Raw genomic sequence first — 16,924 nt, forward strand, 5'->3', positions numbered from 1 at the left:
TCTTAGGCATGGGGCCTGGAGATGGGCCCTGTGTAGCTGGTCTCTTAGGGTGCATGGTAGCTTTAGACTTGGGGAAAGCCTTGATGGAGAAAGAAGAGGAAGGTCTGAAGACACCTTGAGTGGAGGTGGACCTGTCCACATTCTGTTTCAATGCCAAGCGTGGCTTCGGTATCTGTAGTCAGGGTGTGGGCCGAGGAGCCTGCGACCTCGGGTACAGGAGACACTGCCAAAGATGTGTCGTCGGTAATCAGGGGCTGCGTAGGCACCTCGCTGAGAACCGGACCACGTGTAGTCGGCTTAGGCGTTGTGTAGGTAGAGGCCGCGGACCTCGAGTGTCGGTCCTTGTCTTTGCGCTTTTTACACAAAACCGGAGTCGGAATATCCGACGACATAGTATAGTTAAATGCTTTCCCAAAATAATGCTGGGCGAACTCCGCCCGATACTTAATAGTGCGTTTGTTGAATGTAGCACAAAAGCGACAGACTGAGACGTCGTGGTCTGGGCCTAAACAAGGTATACAGAGGGAATGGAAATCCTTATGTTTGCTTCCAAATGCAATTATTAACTTTGTCTGACATCAGTCTGAGGCAAGAAAAGTTTCCCACTTAGCTTTTAAGAAGACTTTGGTTCCAAATTTTTCGTAATCTCAGGAGCTGGCCGACTGGCACAACTGCTTCTGCTTGGCAAGAAAGACTGGGGAAATGGCGTCGGCTGGTTCTTTTATACCCTGTCGCACTGACGTCAGGGAAGAAGCGGCGACAACCGGCCGACCTAGACTTTGGAATTGGAGGACCCGCCTGACGGCAGGAGAACCCATCTGTTATGACTGCAGCTGTATGCATGATGAACATCAAGATACAGGAAGACAAACAACCAGACAGAATAACAGAGCAAACAACAGTAGCTATGTTATATATCTACACACACACACACACACACACACACACACACACACACACACACACACAACTGTGCAATCAGAACAATAAGAGTAAAAGACTAAGCTCCCCATATATATAACATTTTATAGGGCTGGAAAGCCCAACGCCCACATGCTGAGAGAAGGGGAGAAAATTGATCAACAGTAAAGGAAAATAAATGAAAGATAATGGAAGGAGGATACAAGTGTAAGAAACAGCAGAAAGCTGTTAAATGAAATAAAAAAAAAAATTAATCCTGACAAAGTTAGAGGTGGAGTACTTATCTTTTTATGGGCAGATCACAGCCCTGTCTGAACACTGAGGTGGCAAATAAGATCTGGGGAAACTTCACAATATGATGCATTATGGGAGAGAAAATGTTTTGCCTGCATCACAACTTTTGCTGGCTCTGATCAGAGAAGCAACTCAAGGCTCCAAAAGTTGGACTGGATAAATAGGAAGAATAGTATATGCACTTCTCCAAAGATATGGTGACCCTGGAAATTATTACATGAAGATGGGGGGGGGTACACAGGTCTCCTTCACAGAAAGATGCTCTCCCCCAATTAAAGCATTCCGTTTCTTTTTTTAAGGAGTCTGTGTAATGCCCTATGCATAATGACCTTTATGCACTGTGTGAATGAGTGCTACAGTTATATAAACGTTTGCAACAGACAGTCGGTACTTTCTATGGTTCATCTGACAACTATCAAGCATTTATGAAGGCTGTTGCTGATTTGTGATTTTTTTCGGGGGCACCATCTCTGATACTGTCTTTTGTCATTACATTTTTGTAGATGTTATCCAGATTCCCTGTGGACAGCACCAGAAGTGTGACCAATCAGTCTAAGAAGGCTACTCTTACATTTCCATCATATATCACTCGGGTATCATAGAAAAACTCACCAACTTAAATGTAAACCCATACGTCACAAGATGGGTTGCAAACTGGCTAAGTGACAGAACCCACAGGGTCAGAGTGGCTGGCGCCATGTCAGACTTGGTGTCCCACAGGCTCAGTCCTGGGCCCCTCTTGTTCGGCATCTACTTTTCAGAAGTACAGGCAAACACAGGAGGATTATGGCTGACAAAGTTTGCAGATGACTGCAAACTGGGCGCCATAGTTGAAAACACATCAGACACAGATATCCTTCAGAAGGGTCTCATAGAAACGGATAACTGGTGCCAGAGCCATGGCCTAAAGTTAAATGCATAGTCATACCCTTCAGAAAAACAAGGTTACTAGCTACCATATAGGTGGCAATCCACTAAGCACAGAAGAGGTTATCAGGGATCTGGGTTCCCAGGTTGACAGTAACCTTTCATTTGACACTCACGTTGCCAAGGTAGTTAGGAAAACCTTCTACATTGCCCACCTGATCATGAAGGGATTCACATCTAGATCAAGGGAGGTCATTGTTCCCCTGTACTCATCACTCATCAGACCAATGATTACAATGCCCCATTCCGATACCTGCAGCAAAGGCCAAAGTTCCTCACCAAAGGGATAAAAGGTCTCATGTCTTATGCTGCCCGACTGCAGGAACTCCAGCTCTATTCAGTTGCTCAGAGGTGACCTGTGCCTGACATACAAGGCCATGTCTAACCCGGAATTGATGGACATGCTCCACCTCAAAAATCTAAATCCATAAGAAATACAAGAGGAAGAGACTTAAACCTTAACACAGTTATAAATAGGGCGTGGAGGGACAGATTCATCACCCAGAGACCTATGCTGTGGAACTACATGTGAGGCAGAGCACCTCGCTGCCCCTGTTCAAGAGAAATCTTGACCAATGGATGGGAGAGGATCACCTCAGTGTCACTGCTGGACAGAGTAAAATAATGGGCATAGTACCCTTCAAACTTAAAAACTTTGGGCTAGGCTTATAAATGCCCTAGGGCAGATAGCCTAGTATAAACCTATGAACCTATAAGGGCAGAATACACTAACATGGAAGTGTGGGAGTACATAATGCTTTCACAAATATAAAAAAATAAAATATAAAATAGTTCTGGCAGTAAATGTATCTAATCACTCTGAGCAACTGGTACCAAGAAACTGTAATACTACTGGCAACATCAGGTATCCAGTCAGCTTTTTGGAGATAAAGTGCGCAGGTGTGCTTGTGTCACACAAAGTGATGCGTATGCAAGCAATCACAACTGACACTGCCCCTTATCATAGAGGGTTCGACAGTTAAAACTAGAACACCTGCATCAAAAGAAAGGCAACACTTACAATACAATATAAAAAGTAAATTCAAACTTGTCTGATGGTACCTGGATGCAACCTTCATATATAAAGGTTTTCAGCAAGGGAAATCCTGCTTTGGCAGTTTCATGGCCTACTACTAGCATATCTGAGAGTCAATGCTGTGAGCTTACTCTGAGGTTGGCTCGCTTTATGGTATTCTAGATTTATTTACTTGATAAGTGAATGGGTCCAAACAGTTTTCAGCCATGGCCAGGGCAAAGAGACACCAACAAGTTTTCAAAACAACATTTACAAACAGATTTAACTGTCAGTATTTAGTCTCATTTTGCAGTTTCTGAAATCCTTTTCTGGAAGGAAAAAAAATGGCCGTGTTATCATACTTAAGCAAACAATAATTCTGCACGTGATATCCAAACCTTTCTAAGCTTTGTACAATGCAAAATCAATATATTTTTTTTTATTAAAGAAACATTTAAGCGACTTACTGTAAGTTTCTGGATCTTCCCTGCCAAAGAAGAATGTAGTCCAACATGTTGGAAAAGAGAAGGCCTAAAGCGGATTCGAAGATTAGACTTCTGTCGATCACAATGTTTCTTAAAAGGAAACAAAAAGGATGAAGCAGTAAATACAGCAAAAGCAGCAATTATTTTAGTGTTTACCCTTAAAGTCACCACCACCACTACATATAAAACTTTTTTGCAGCAATGTAAATTTTGTGGTTAATAATTACATGCTTGTTACAACTATATTTAGTTGTAACAACTTCTGATAACAATAGACAATTAACTGCGACCATGCATCTACAAATCTACAAAAACAAAGAGCATTTCTGCATTCCTCCTTTCTGCTCCTGATAGCCTGTCTAATGGTGTTCCTGCTTAATATCAGGCAGCAGACACACTCTGGACAAGAAAGCACTCCATGAAAATTTGTCAGGATTAATGCTAGCATAGTGGAGACTTCCGAGGTGGTGCAGCGGTAGCGTTGTTGCCTCACAGTAAGAGGTTCTCCCGTTCGATTCTCGGCTTGGGTTGGGAGTGCCTTCTGTGTGGAGTCTGCATGTCCTCCCCGCGGTCAAGTGGGCATTCGAAAGACATGCGTTGAATGGGCATGCCTTCGTTGAAGGTTGGGCGTCAGGCTCGCAACTCGACACCATAAAAAACAACTGCCAATCATTAGCGGACCGGAGTTCCGCTGTGGCAACCCCTAACTGGGAAAAGCCGAAAGACAAACAACAAACAATGCTAGCATAGTGGAATGCTCTCCTCTTGAATTACCATGAATACACATGCCATCCAGTGTACCACATTCTTTACTGCTGCCTCCAAACGGCTAGTATCACATGGATACCTGTAAAGAATACTTATGCAAGAAATACCAATCTTGCACCCTGACAGTGAACTGGATTAAGTTGGTCACACAGTCATTCACTCTGAGATGCACCTAATGGCAGTGTCCATCCCTGCTGCAGGCTGCCAGTGCCACCAGCAATATCAGTCTGAGTTGGGCGAAGACGTAGCTGCTAACGAAACTCTGATTTGTTAACACACTTGGTCCTCAGAACAAATACATGCACCAGACTATGTTAACTTAAACTGACAGCAAATCTGCTCCACACCCCATCTTCAGACTAAGCAGAGGCTAAGCGTGCTGAAGGAAAAGCTACTTACCTACTGCCACTGTTGCTGCTGAGTCTGTGCTGCATAGGTCATATTCTGACCTTATAAATTTACTGGAAAAGGTCTTGTATCAGAGAACATTTAAGCTAACCTCCTCTCACTAGTACTTCAATATTAACGTTTTATAATTTTCAAAAGCAAACAATATCCATTTACACTCCTCCAACCAGGGAGGAGAGTAGGACACTGGTTACAGAGAAGTAATGAAGTGGGCAGTTGCAGCTACTTTCCTACCCCATATTGTGCTTTGCCCCTTCTAACTGTACCTCCATAGCAGTTCCATTAAAGTCTACTCAGGCTGTTAAGAACCATAAAATACCAGATGTGCCATAAGATAGGACCGATTGCAGAGTTCAGTATGGGACAATAAAATTAACAAAACCAGCAAGGATACATCTGATGGCAAAGCAAATATACTGATGAGCATATCTAGAAAATATAAATGAAACAATATGTTTGGGATGGGAAACATTCTAAACAAGAATTGGTTGTGGATTCCAATACATACTGGAATATTCCTAATGCAAAAGCACTGTAACAAAAGACGTGCACAAAGGTTTCAGCAGATGCAACAGCTTGTCGTACTTTTCATTTTTATATAAGGTTTTGTACACTTTCTAAATCCTAAAGACCAGTAATTTGGTAATTTCTATTAAAAATACATTTAGCCATCTAAGAGATATAGCCTAAATGTTTCTTAAAATAGAGAGTCATAGTATAAGCAATCTTTACAAACCTAACAGTTTTTTGTCACTACATAGCCCTCAGCATCTGTCCTCTTCCAGTGTTTCAGTCAGTGACCCCTTACTACTCTATGTAGTGTTCTACACACACACACACACACACACACACACACACACACACACACACACACACACAGTTTTTATTTTATTTGATTTATTTAGATGCAGATGATCAAAGTTGTTTCTGTCTGTATTAAATCAAAATGTATCATATCTATGTGTGCACACCATCTGCATCCAGTTTATTTTGAGCAGTGTAAGTGAATTCACTTTCATTGCTTGTGGCTCATGGCTGTGTATGCGTGCTGTGAGAGATTGCACACAGTGGGATGAAGGCCATTTGCCTTTTTCTCCACTGTTGTTATCTCAGAGTTACTATATTTAATGCAGTGGTTGTGTGGGAGTGCAGGGGAGGATTTGTTTTTATTTTTCATGTTTTATACCTAAGGTTTAGCTATTTGTAAACTATATGTGGTGGTTGCTGTAGTCTTGATCTGTAGACTGCTTTTAAACTTCACGTACTCAATATATTGAATAGTCAATGTGGTGAGAATGAACTACTCAGTATAGAGCACCACCCACCCACAGACACCACAAGTGGGTGTGTTTGTGTTTACTACATGTATATGTTATATATCAGAATATCAGAATCTCTAATTACTAGTAATATGAGCTGCTAAAGCTTGAGAGGTTTGGGTTTGCTGCAGGTCACTGTAGTGTATAATGTGCTAAGCTTGGTAATACTACTGTACCTGACATTCCGGTAGGTATAAGAGATACTACATCATAGCTGCAATTGTACATAGAGAAATTAAAAAACAACAGATGCAGCCTAAAGTTGGATAAACACAAACTCTCAATATGAAAAAGTAGTAAAAGAATACCCAACTAAACACAACTAAAAACATAAAATTGAATATTTGGTAAGCGCTTTCAAGCCAGCAAACTCTTCATCATACCAATACAATACAAAACACTGAAGCAGAAAGACGTACTAACACCAACAAATAAAAAGTTATGTCTTACCATAACTTGGCATCTGTGTTGTCTTCCTTCACTCATCCTCACAGCAGAGTCTTGGATCCAACTCAGCCACTTTCTACAGACTTGCTTCTGAATCTCAAGCTCCTACCTCATACCCATAATACCCTGCATCCACCCAACTACCTCAGATCAAGTTTGCCAAATCCAGTCATGCCACACTCGGGCACAAAAGACAGGCAGAAGAGGCTCAGACACAGGACTTAACAGTTCTGAGCTTATCCAGGTTCCTCAAGAAAAAAGGCAAGGGGATAGTTGGATGGGAAAGTGAGGATGAATGAAGGAGGGCAACATTGATGCCAAGTTATGGTAAGACATAACCTTTAAATCTGATGTCTCCTTCATTCACCCTCATGACAGGGTTAGAGTCCCCAGATACGAGAACTTTGGCTGGCCTTCATGGAAGCACATGTCGGAGCACCATCACGCCAAAGGAAGACCTGCTCCTGGAAATAACATCCAACTTGTAATGAGACACAAAGGTGTAATTATTAGACCATGTAACTGCCGCACAAATATCAATAGAGGTCCTGGCATAGAATGCTGACAAAGTGGGCGGATGCAGTAGGGTGTTTAGGTAACAGCAACCCTCTGGAAGAATAAATGAAGGAAATGCAATCAGACATCCATTTTGCCAAGGTAACTTTCGACACTGCTTGTCCAAGACTATTCGAAGAAAAGGCTATAAAAAGATCAGTCAGATTTTCTGTGTTGCTTGGTCCTGTGTAAATAAAAATGGAGCTGTCTACGAACACCTAAAAGGTGAAGAACATACTCTACTTCATTTGAAAAATTGAAAAAGAACACTGGATGTTGAATGGACTGATTGATATTACTTTCTGTAGCCACTTTAGGCATAAAGGATGGATTAGTGCGCAAGGACACGCTATCCCTATGGAACAATATGTAAGGAGACTTAGAAGACAGAGCTTGAAGCTCAGAAATCCTCTTGGCAGAAGTGACGGCCATCAAGAGAGCTGTTTTCCAGGATAGACACTTCATATCGCAAGTAGCTGCAGGTTTAAAAGGGGCCCTGTGTCAATGCCTGCAGCACCAGGGTAAGGTCCCAAGGAGGAGAAGGATCCCTAATGGGGGACCTCAATAAGAAAAGGCCCTTCATGAAGGATTTACATAATCTAAACATGAACAAGGAATGAGCTTGACTAGCCATGTGAAAATAAGAAACAGCAACTAACTGTAGCTTAATAGTTGAAAAGCTAGTACTCTCATTGAAAAGGGTAGAAAGAAACAGTAACACATCTGAAACAGGTCCAGAGAATGGATCAATGTTCCTGTTGGCAGCCCAAATAATGAATCTCTTCCACTAGATATTGTAAACCCTTAGTGGAGGCCTTTTGCAATGCTAGAAGAATCATTTGTACTGGGGACTGAAGCATGGACTGCCTGATCAAGGTCAGAACTGGAGAATCCAAGCAGTCAATTTCAGGGTTTGATGATTTGGGTGATGAATCCCCAACGGGTGAGAGAGGAGATCCTGAGTGGGCTTCAGTATCCAGGAAGGATACTTCAGTTGAGACCATAGGAAGGGGAACCACACTTGGCAAGGCCAGAAGGGGGCAATGAGGATGACTGAACTCTTCAATCTGCTTGCCTTCTGAAGAAATTTGGGAATGACTGGGAGAGCGGGGTAAGCATACAGGAGTCCTGGGTACCAATTGTGGACTAGAGAGTCCCTCAGGGACTCCCCCAGAAGATGGATCAGAGAAAAAAACCTGCTGCGTTTGTTGTTGAGGGGAGAGGCAAAGAGGTTGCAGCAAGGCTGACCCCAACTGCTGAAGATCATATTTGCTACTGACTGGTTGAGGGACCACTCATGCGGAATCAGAAGAGACCTGCTGAGTCTGTTGGCCAGATTGTTGGTTTTCCCTGGGATGTGCATTGCAATTAGAAGGCAGTCTGAAGAAATCACTCCCTCCCACACTCATGGCCTCCCTGCACAGAGGGGAAGAATGGGTTCCTCCTTGCTTGCTGATGTACCAGATAACAGACATGTTGTTGGTGTGTTCTGCAATAGTCCCCAGAGAGAGAACACTCCGGAAGGCTTGCAATGTTAGAAGGACAGCTCTCATCTCTAGGACATTGATAATGCAAACTGGTCTTGGAAGTCGACCACATGCCTTGGACCATCTCCCCATTATAATGTTCACTCACCTGAACTGGGAAGCATCCGTGGTCACAGCGGCTATTGGAGGATTGCTGGAAAAGGGTCTGCGGAGGATAACATTGTCAGAATGAACCCACCGACTGACGTGATGTTTGCAGATGGGAGTCAATTTTATGCGAAGGGACAAGAGCCGAGACAGAATGGACCGATTGGCTAGAGTCCACTGTAGAACCTGCATGAAAAACCTGGCCAGTGGAACTAATAGGAGTGTTGCAGACATGGACCCCAAGACCTGCAAGATCAACTGAGTGGAGGGGGCTTAATTGGCCAACAACTGCTGGACTTGATTTCTCAGAAAGGTTACCCGGTGTAGGGGGAAAGAGGCTATCTGCTGTCTGGTATTGAGCTGTATACCTATGAACCCTAGGTTCTGAATTGGCATAAGATTGGACTTGCTCATGTTTATGGTGATGCCCAGGGATTGTGCTAACTGGAGTAAGTAGTCCCTGGCTTGAATCAGTCGATGCTTCATGAGGGAAGCTAGGAGCCACTCATCTAAGTATGGAAACACCTGAAATCCCTTGAGCCTCAGGTGAGTGGCTACCACCGCCATCCATTTGGTGAACATCCGGGGGGCTGTGTGGAGTCCAAAGGGCAGTGCTCTGAACTGGTAATGATTGACTCCCAGCTGGAAGCACAGATATCTCCTGCAGCATCTGTCTATTTTGATGTGGTAGTACGCGTCCTTGAGATGTATCGAGCACATCCAGTCACCCTTGTGCAACAATGGCAGAATTGACTGAACAGTAACCATTCAGAACCTCACTTTCTTTACGTACTTGTTTAACTTGCTGAGATCCAGAATGGGTCTTAGGTCCCCTGTCTTTTTTAGTATGTAAAACAAATGGGAGTAGGTTCCGAATCTTTTCTGTTTGGCTGGGACCTCCTGGATGACTCTTTTTTGTAGCAGCTGTTGTATTTCCTGTGCTGCCTGCTCCGATTGACCAGGTGGCATGTCTACGAGACTTCTTGACTTCACAGGGGGAAGAGAAAAGGGAATATAATAACCTCTGGATATTATGCTTAGCAACAAACAGTTTTGAGTCAATTGGTTCCAGGCTTTGGGGTGCAAAGCTAATTGACCCCTGACTACCTCCAGAGACGGACAGGCGGCTAGCGCCTCAGGAGTACTGGCAGGGCTTATCAGAAGGGGGTTCCCTAAAGCCCTGGTTTTACAGACTCTGTCTGCCTCTGGGGCAGAGTCTACTATCAAACCCTCCTCCTCTGCCTCTAGAAGAGGGTTCTCTGCGCGGGTCCTGGAAAGGCCCTTGGGATTTGCAGAACCTCATTTCTTGCCCCCCACACTGGTTTCTGGAAAAATACCTTTGTGGGGTGGAAAACTAGATTCCAACAGCAGAAAAGGTCTTCACATCTTTTTTGCTGCTGGTGAGGGTGTATCTAATCGAAGTCCCAAAAAGGGAGGAGCCATCGTAAGGGACACTGGCAAACGACGCCTTGAAAGGCTCTGCAAAATCACACAGCATCATACAGGCATGCCTCCTTCGGGAAAGTCCTGAACCAGCTGCTCTTGAGGTACCCTCCATGGTATGGGATATTAACCTCATCGAAGAATTGGTGATGGATGAAAGAGTGGCCAGCTTGGAAGAAACTTTCTTGAATTCCTCTGCAGACATGGATTCTGAGAGAGAAGCTGTAAGTTCCTTAACCAGATCCCTCTGGAGCCAATTGAAATTTGCTAGATAGTTTAATGACCTCAGCGCAAGAGAGTCTGACATGTTTGGCAGTCCTGAATCTCTAGGCTCCAAAGCTGGGGGACAGATTGGAGAAGGACTCTAGATAGAGTGACCCGGGTAGCTCACAGATCTGACAGGGGATGGAACACGAACTACCTCCATTACATCTGGGTCTTAAGTAACCTCCTCACTATCCTGTCCATGTCCACCTTGGACAAGCTTCTCGAGGACCTGGAAGAAGCTGACAAGGGGGGCCAAGAGTACATAGACTTAGAGGACAGGACCGGAGACTGAGTCAAGGTCCTCAGATCCAGAGGTATAGGATCCAAAGTAGAAGCCGACACAGGAGTCTGGGAAACAGAAACAGTCTCCCCTGGTTCTGAAGAAACCATAGTATCAGAACAGGGAGCAGATTTCTGTAGATCCGAAGGGGTTGAATCCACCAACTTCTTTGGCTTCTTAACAGAGACAGAGTCCCTTGGGGAGGCAGGCAGGGACCACTTCTTTGACTCCTTAGCCGAAGGAGAAGCAGCAGCAGCAGCCAAGGTAGGGGTCTGAGCCTCAGACGAGGAAGGAAGAAGGTCCCCTAAGAATAAGTTTGTTCAGTCTGTCTGCCAAAGCCCGAGGGTTAAAGGCAGCATAGATGGAACATTCAGCTTTTTAGTGATTGGCTCCCAGGCAATACACGCACTCCTTGTAGGCATCCTGTTTGTGGATTTTGTGCCCACATGAAGTCCATCACTTAAACCCAGGAACCGACTTGTTGGACATAACAAGAGCTCACCAAAAACCAACTGACAGGAAAGCAGAAGAACAGAACAGGAACACAAGAGATTAAAGAGCACAGATAAGATCTAGAGCAATAAAAACTACAAAACTACAGAAACTACTACTAGTTAACTTTAACACTGGAAGATTAAGAAGAAAGTGAAACTTTTTTTTTTTTTTTTTAACTACAGGAAGAAAAGGAGAGGAGCTCGCACTAACACATACACACACACACACACACACACACACACACACACACACACACACACACACACACTAGACAGAGGGAGGAAGACAATACTGCCAAAGGCACTTACGATGTGAAGAGGAACTAGCAAACACTACCCAACCCTTGAGAGAGAGTAATCTGTGTCTGACTCGCTGGAGTGGCAAACGAGATTTGAGGTCGTTGGGTGGATGCAGGATATTGTGGGTATGAGGGAGGAGCTTGAGAGTTGGATTCAAGTCTGTGTAAAGTGGCCAAGCCAGATCCCAGACCCTGTCATGAGGGTGAATGAAAGAGACATCAGATCACATGATAAAAAACAGTTAGTCAATAAACTAATCTCCTGGTGTTCAGCAAAGGTCTTGAAAGAACCATGGCATTCAAGCTATAGTCTTTATTAAGTTGCATTTCCACTATCCATATGGTCTCTGCCTTCTCAGTGAAATTCTTAACATCACCACCCCTCGGACTCCTAGTGAGCAGCTAAAACACAACAAACTTAAAGAAATGTCCAGGAAACTCAGCTACATGTTTAAGTTTAGCCAGTGCATTCCTTATTTACATTTGCAGATACCATGAAGATGCTCTAAAATCCACTCTAAGTGTTTGGTTAGTCATCCTACCATAAAAATGACAACATTTCTGGAAAACAGACTAATAAATCAAACCAGAACTCTTGCAATCAGCATACAACTTTAGCTGGTATCTCTTTCCTATTGTTGGATGTACTAAACATCTATTCTCAGATACAGAACTGCAAGCACGGCACATACGGCATTGTCCCTGTTCTCATAGATCTATTATGTACAGATGGTTCCTTGCGTCTTGGGCCATAACAAAGCTGCCTCTTCAGAGACAGGGAATTTGTGAAGCAAAACAGAGGGGACATCACCAATGATCTGACCAATGGTGTCATCTGCCCTTAAAATAGACCAATGTCTCAATCACATCATAGACCACATTGATGTTACTAGTATATGTCAATGCCATCCATGTTTTATCTCTGTTTACTGACCAATCGATAGAATGTCTGGATTCACTTATAATGCTCTTAGAAAAATAAGGCTTAGCCCTTGTTATTCTAAAGTCAGATACTTCAGAGCGAAACCTATCTCATTAAAATTGGAATAAGATCTATCTGCAGCACAACAGACATCAGATTCTTTACTGTGCAGCCTAGAGGCTCTCATAAATTAACCTTTCATGACATTCTATGTGCAGGGTGCCTGTTATTCCTCCAACATATTTTCTTAAACAGACTAGTGTTATAGCTTCCATTCTCTTCCTTGTGGATTCAAAGATCTAAAAAGTTACAGTCACAGTCTGAGCATTCAAAAGTAAACCTTAAGGCATTGCCACTGTAACCTCTTTACTTTATATAACTTGTTCTCTAGCTCCCTTTGTAGCAACAAAAAGCTCTCAAAGTCTTTCTACTCACCCTCCACTTCACCAGTGCCAGTAACACCATGCAGGAGTGGGTTCTCATTTATCCAAAGAGTCTAATTAAAATGGCACAAATCTCCAGGACTGTAATCAAGTTCAATATTTCATCCTTCTGCCATGTGCTGCAGTTGTGTTACAAACGTATAGAGAGAGGTCCTTGATGAGTTTATTCATTAAGTGAATGAGAACACGAGTTCTTAAGGTTTAAAGTTTCCAGTCTGGATAATATTAAAGAATTATTGCTGAATACCAAAAGCCTAACTGACAAAATGTTTCAACTGGAGGCATTCCTTACCACCTTAGCCATTAGCATTTGTGTAGTTACAAAAGTATCTGGTTCTGGTAAGTGTAATAGCATCCACTCTAATCCATTTAGCATTCAGATCCATTTGGCCCCTGTGCAGATGCATTCATATTTATCTGCAACCCTACTGTCTCTTGTCAAATTTCACTTGTTACAAATCTGGAAGTGCTTGAAGTTCTAGTAACATTCAAGAAAACTAATCCTCCCATTACCCAATTATAGCCAACTACAGAATGCCATTTTTGATCTCCCCCCAGTATGCAAAATATCTTATCCAGTTAGAAAAATTAACCACTAAATCAAAAACTCTTTTTATGGGTGACATCTATTATACACTCAAAATGACAAATGTATCATACCAAGACTTCTGGACTTAACTGTCATATATTTGACTAAACAGTCCCCGTGCATAAGAGACGTCAGCCTTCTAGTGCTTATTCTCAACAATGTTTATCATAATTGTATTATCCCACTTTGTTATCCCCTTGCTAGTCAAATATGTCCATGTTTTATTAATGCAAATATAGATTTAAAAATCTGGTTTGATATTTTAACACCATTTATAGTCGCAAAGAACTTTCCACATAAAATATATAGTGAAATTATTAATTCCTGGGAACAGAAAGAATTTGTTTGTTGGCTCCAATGTATCAAAGAACTAAAAGTTTTAGATATACAAGTAATAAAAACAACATACAAAATTCCACAACAGGACTGGCTAACTTTACAGAGTATTCTGTCATATTCACAAGATTTAATTAGAATAATTAACAATTCTTCATTTAAAGAAATACCTAAATTTACGAAATACATATATGAAATCATATATAATGACTGACATGGGAAACAGTATTTCAACATTTTACAAAATATTGATAAACTATAAAACAACACCCAAAACCTCATATTGGAAATATATAACAAAAGGACACTCAATACAGTTAACTTTAGATATTAAAAACAAATATCTTATTATTGATAAAATATACATCCTTTACACAATACTTGAAAGTTTTCAATTAGAAATGCTTGCACAGAGCATTCTTAACCCCAGACAGAATCAGTAAAATTAGTTCTTCCATAAAAGGAATAGGTTGGAGATTTGAGCAAGTACACAATGCAGATTGGAACCACATTTTCTTTGACTGTGTTAAAATTAAGCCATTTTGGAATTATATTAATAACTTTCTACAAGCTTTATTTAATAGGTTCATAGAATCTAATTTAATTAAATAATCTAATTTAATTAAATACATTTAATGAATCATGTTATTTAACTAAAGCTCTTGTATTATTAAATGTGAACGAAGGTCCTCATTTGAATAGGTCAAATATGCATCTGCTATGGACTATATTTGCAATTTCAAGGAAGGGTATAACAAGAGGATGGAATACAAACACAATACCAACTTTGGAAGACGTCTACAGCCTACTGAAGACTACAGCATTATTGGAAATTAAAATTAAAGAACTAAGAATTTATCCAAAGCCATTTATCAATAACCCTTGGGGAAAAGTCTTATTGTTGATTGACACTATACAATAATTGATCAGACACTCTGATAATGGATTGGACATACTTATAAAGTAACTGTACACATTAAGATCTGTTATAGTGTCAGGCTAATGTAAATAGTGTACATAGTTATTTAAGATGTTATGTATAAATACTATGGAATTCATTCAAATGTATTTGAAAAATAAAAAAAAAGTTTTGAGGAAAAAAATATGGCCATGTTTTTCTCCCTGAAACCTTGCTTTGTGGTCCCCTAACAACTCCTCTACATTCAGGGATTACTCCTAAACCAATTACTCATTATTTACAGCTCTTACTGATAATCAGAAATCAATAACTATATTATGAGTTTGCTGAATTCATGCAAAACATACTTAACACCAGCTAGTTGTGAAGGTGAACGTACTAGCAGTTTAGAGTTGAGACACATTTTAAAACATACAGCTGTTGTCATCCTCCTCCTTTTCCAAGGCAATTTATTAAATAATTTTAACACCTTATTTAGTTATCACTTAAGACAAAGAGAAACATCATTTATGTGAATGAAAACAAACCATATTAATATGTTCCTAGTTACAAACATTCTATAATACATTTTTTGTACAGCTATCATCAATCCAGCGTTACATAAATTGCTCAATTCCTGCCTTCCCTTAAACCTCACTCCTCCTCCTCCAAAACATTACTCTGCATGTACTGGTCCCACAGTTTCCATTTTTTTCTATTTAATTCACTCATACCCTTTTCTAAAGATCCCACTTAGATTTCTTCAGCACAGTTGGTTTAGACTTTGACTTCCATTTTCTAGTAATTGCTTTTTGGCAGGTACCAGAATTAAATATAATAAGACTTTACTGTGTGCCTAGGCAATTCAGAACCAGCATCCCAACTAAAAAAAAATCCTTAGTTTCAATCATTTGCTCACACAGTATTCCTGACAGTACTCCATAGGGAAATTTTAAAGTCTGCCAACTCATTACACTTCTAAAACGTATGTTCCTAGTTACCTCTTTCTTCCCCATCACACCTCCGACATTTGCCATGTACCTGACAAAAAAATTTTTGATGTCTGTTTGGGGCCTAAGACTATGCAAACGCTTCCAAGAAAAAATCCTAAATCTTCTAGATTTTGCTGCATATTTGGGAAGCATACATATGTCCTCCCAACCCTTTTATGAACTGCATATCTAATCTCTCTTCCCAATCTTTTCTGACCTCTTCTGATAGATTCCTACAGTTATCGTACAATATTTTATATGCCCTACTAACTAGCCCATTTTTAACAGCAGCTTCTGTTCTAGATTAAAATAAAAACTCAACCAGTGCAGGTCTTTCATTTAAGAATCTCCTTGGCCTCTTCTCATTATATTACCTTCCATTCTCTAATTGTTTGTTCACAATACCTTGGTTCCTTTGCCCGATTCTTGTAGTAAATTCCAGCCGCCCTCTTATCTATTCACTGTGCCCCTAACTGCGGCCATCCCCACTGGCAGAAAGTACAGTTTTGTACCTACCATAAATGTAGATGTCCGATAGGTATGCATCTGCAGTCATAACATATGGGTTGTCCTGCCTCAGGCAACCCTTCGGTCGGCCGGATTTCAAAGTCTGGGTCTGGCCTCGGCTGATGTCGCACTTCACCCGACGTCATAGCTCCTGGGGTATAAAGGCATCAGCCGACGCCATTTTCCTCAGTGTTTCTTGCCCCAGATGCCAGGTGCCCTCTAGGAAGGCTAAAATTTGTATAAAAGTAGAAAATTCCCAACAGTAGAAATAAAAAAATATATATACATATATACATACAAACAAATACACCATAATAGATTCCCCCAGCTAGCTAAGAGAGGGGTAAGTACCCTAGGAATACCACAGAGGGGAAGGAGGGTGGGTAATCTGACTGCAGATACATACCTATCGGACATCTACATTTATGGTAGGTACAAAACTGTACTATGTCCTTCAAGGATGCATCTGCAGTCATAACATATGGGTAGAATACCATAGCCAAACTGGGGGAGGAGGCACTAAGATAATGATGGTGTAATTAAGATCCCTTGTAAAACTGCAGTTGCAAAACCTGCTCGGGATCTGGAGTATAAAGGAAGGTTGTAATGCTTGGCAAATGTATGCACGGAGCTCCAAGTAGCAGCTTCTAAAATGTCTTTGGTAGCCACTCCTCGTAGGAA

At 41.5% G+C, this 16,924-nt stretch overlaps 1 protein-coding gene across 1 annotated transcript in view; it reads right to left on the minus strand.

The window, feature by feature from the left end:
- Positions 1-16,924, minus strand: part of MGAT4A (alpha-1,3-mannosyl-glycoprotein 4-beta-N-acetylglucosaminyltransferase A) — a 2,332,896-nt gene that overhangs the window by 183,376 nt on the left and 2,132,596 nt on the right. The window contains exon 11 of the mRNA XM_044072194.1: positions 3,625-3,732. Within this exon, the coding sequence (XP_043928129.1) occupies positions 3,625-3,732 (108 nt within the window). The remainder of the gene's footprint in view (positions 1-3,624; positions 3,733-16,924) is intronic.

The sequence above is a fragment of the Protopterus annectens genome, chromosome 5.part0, assembly GCF_019279795.1.
Source record: "Protopterus annectens isolate FY-2018-M chromosome 5.part0, PAN1.0, whole genome shotgun sequence".
NCBI lineage: Eukaryota > Metazoa > Chordata > Ceratodontiformes > Protopteridae > Protopterus > Protopterus annectens.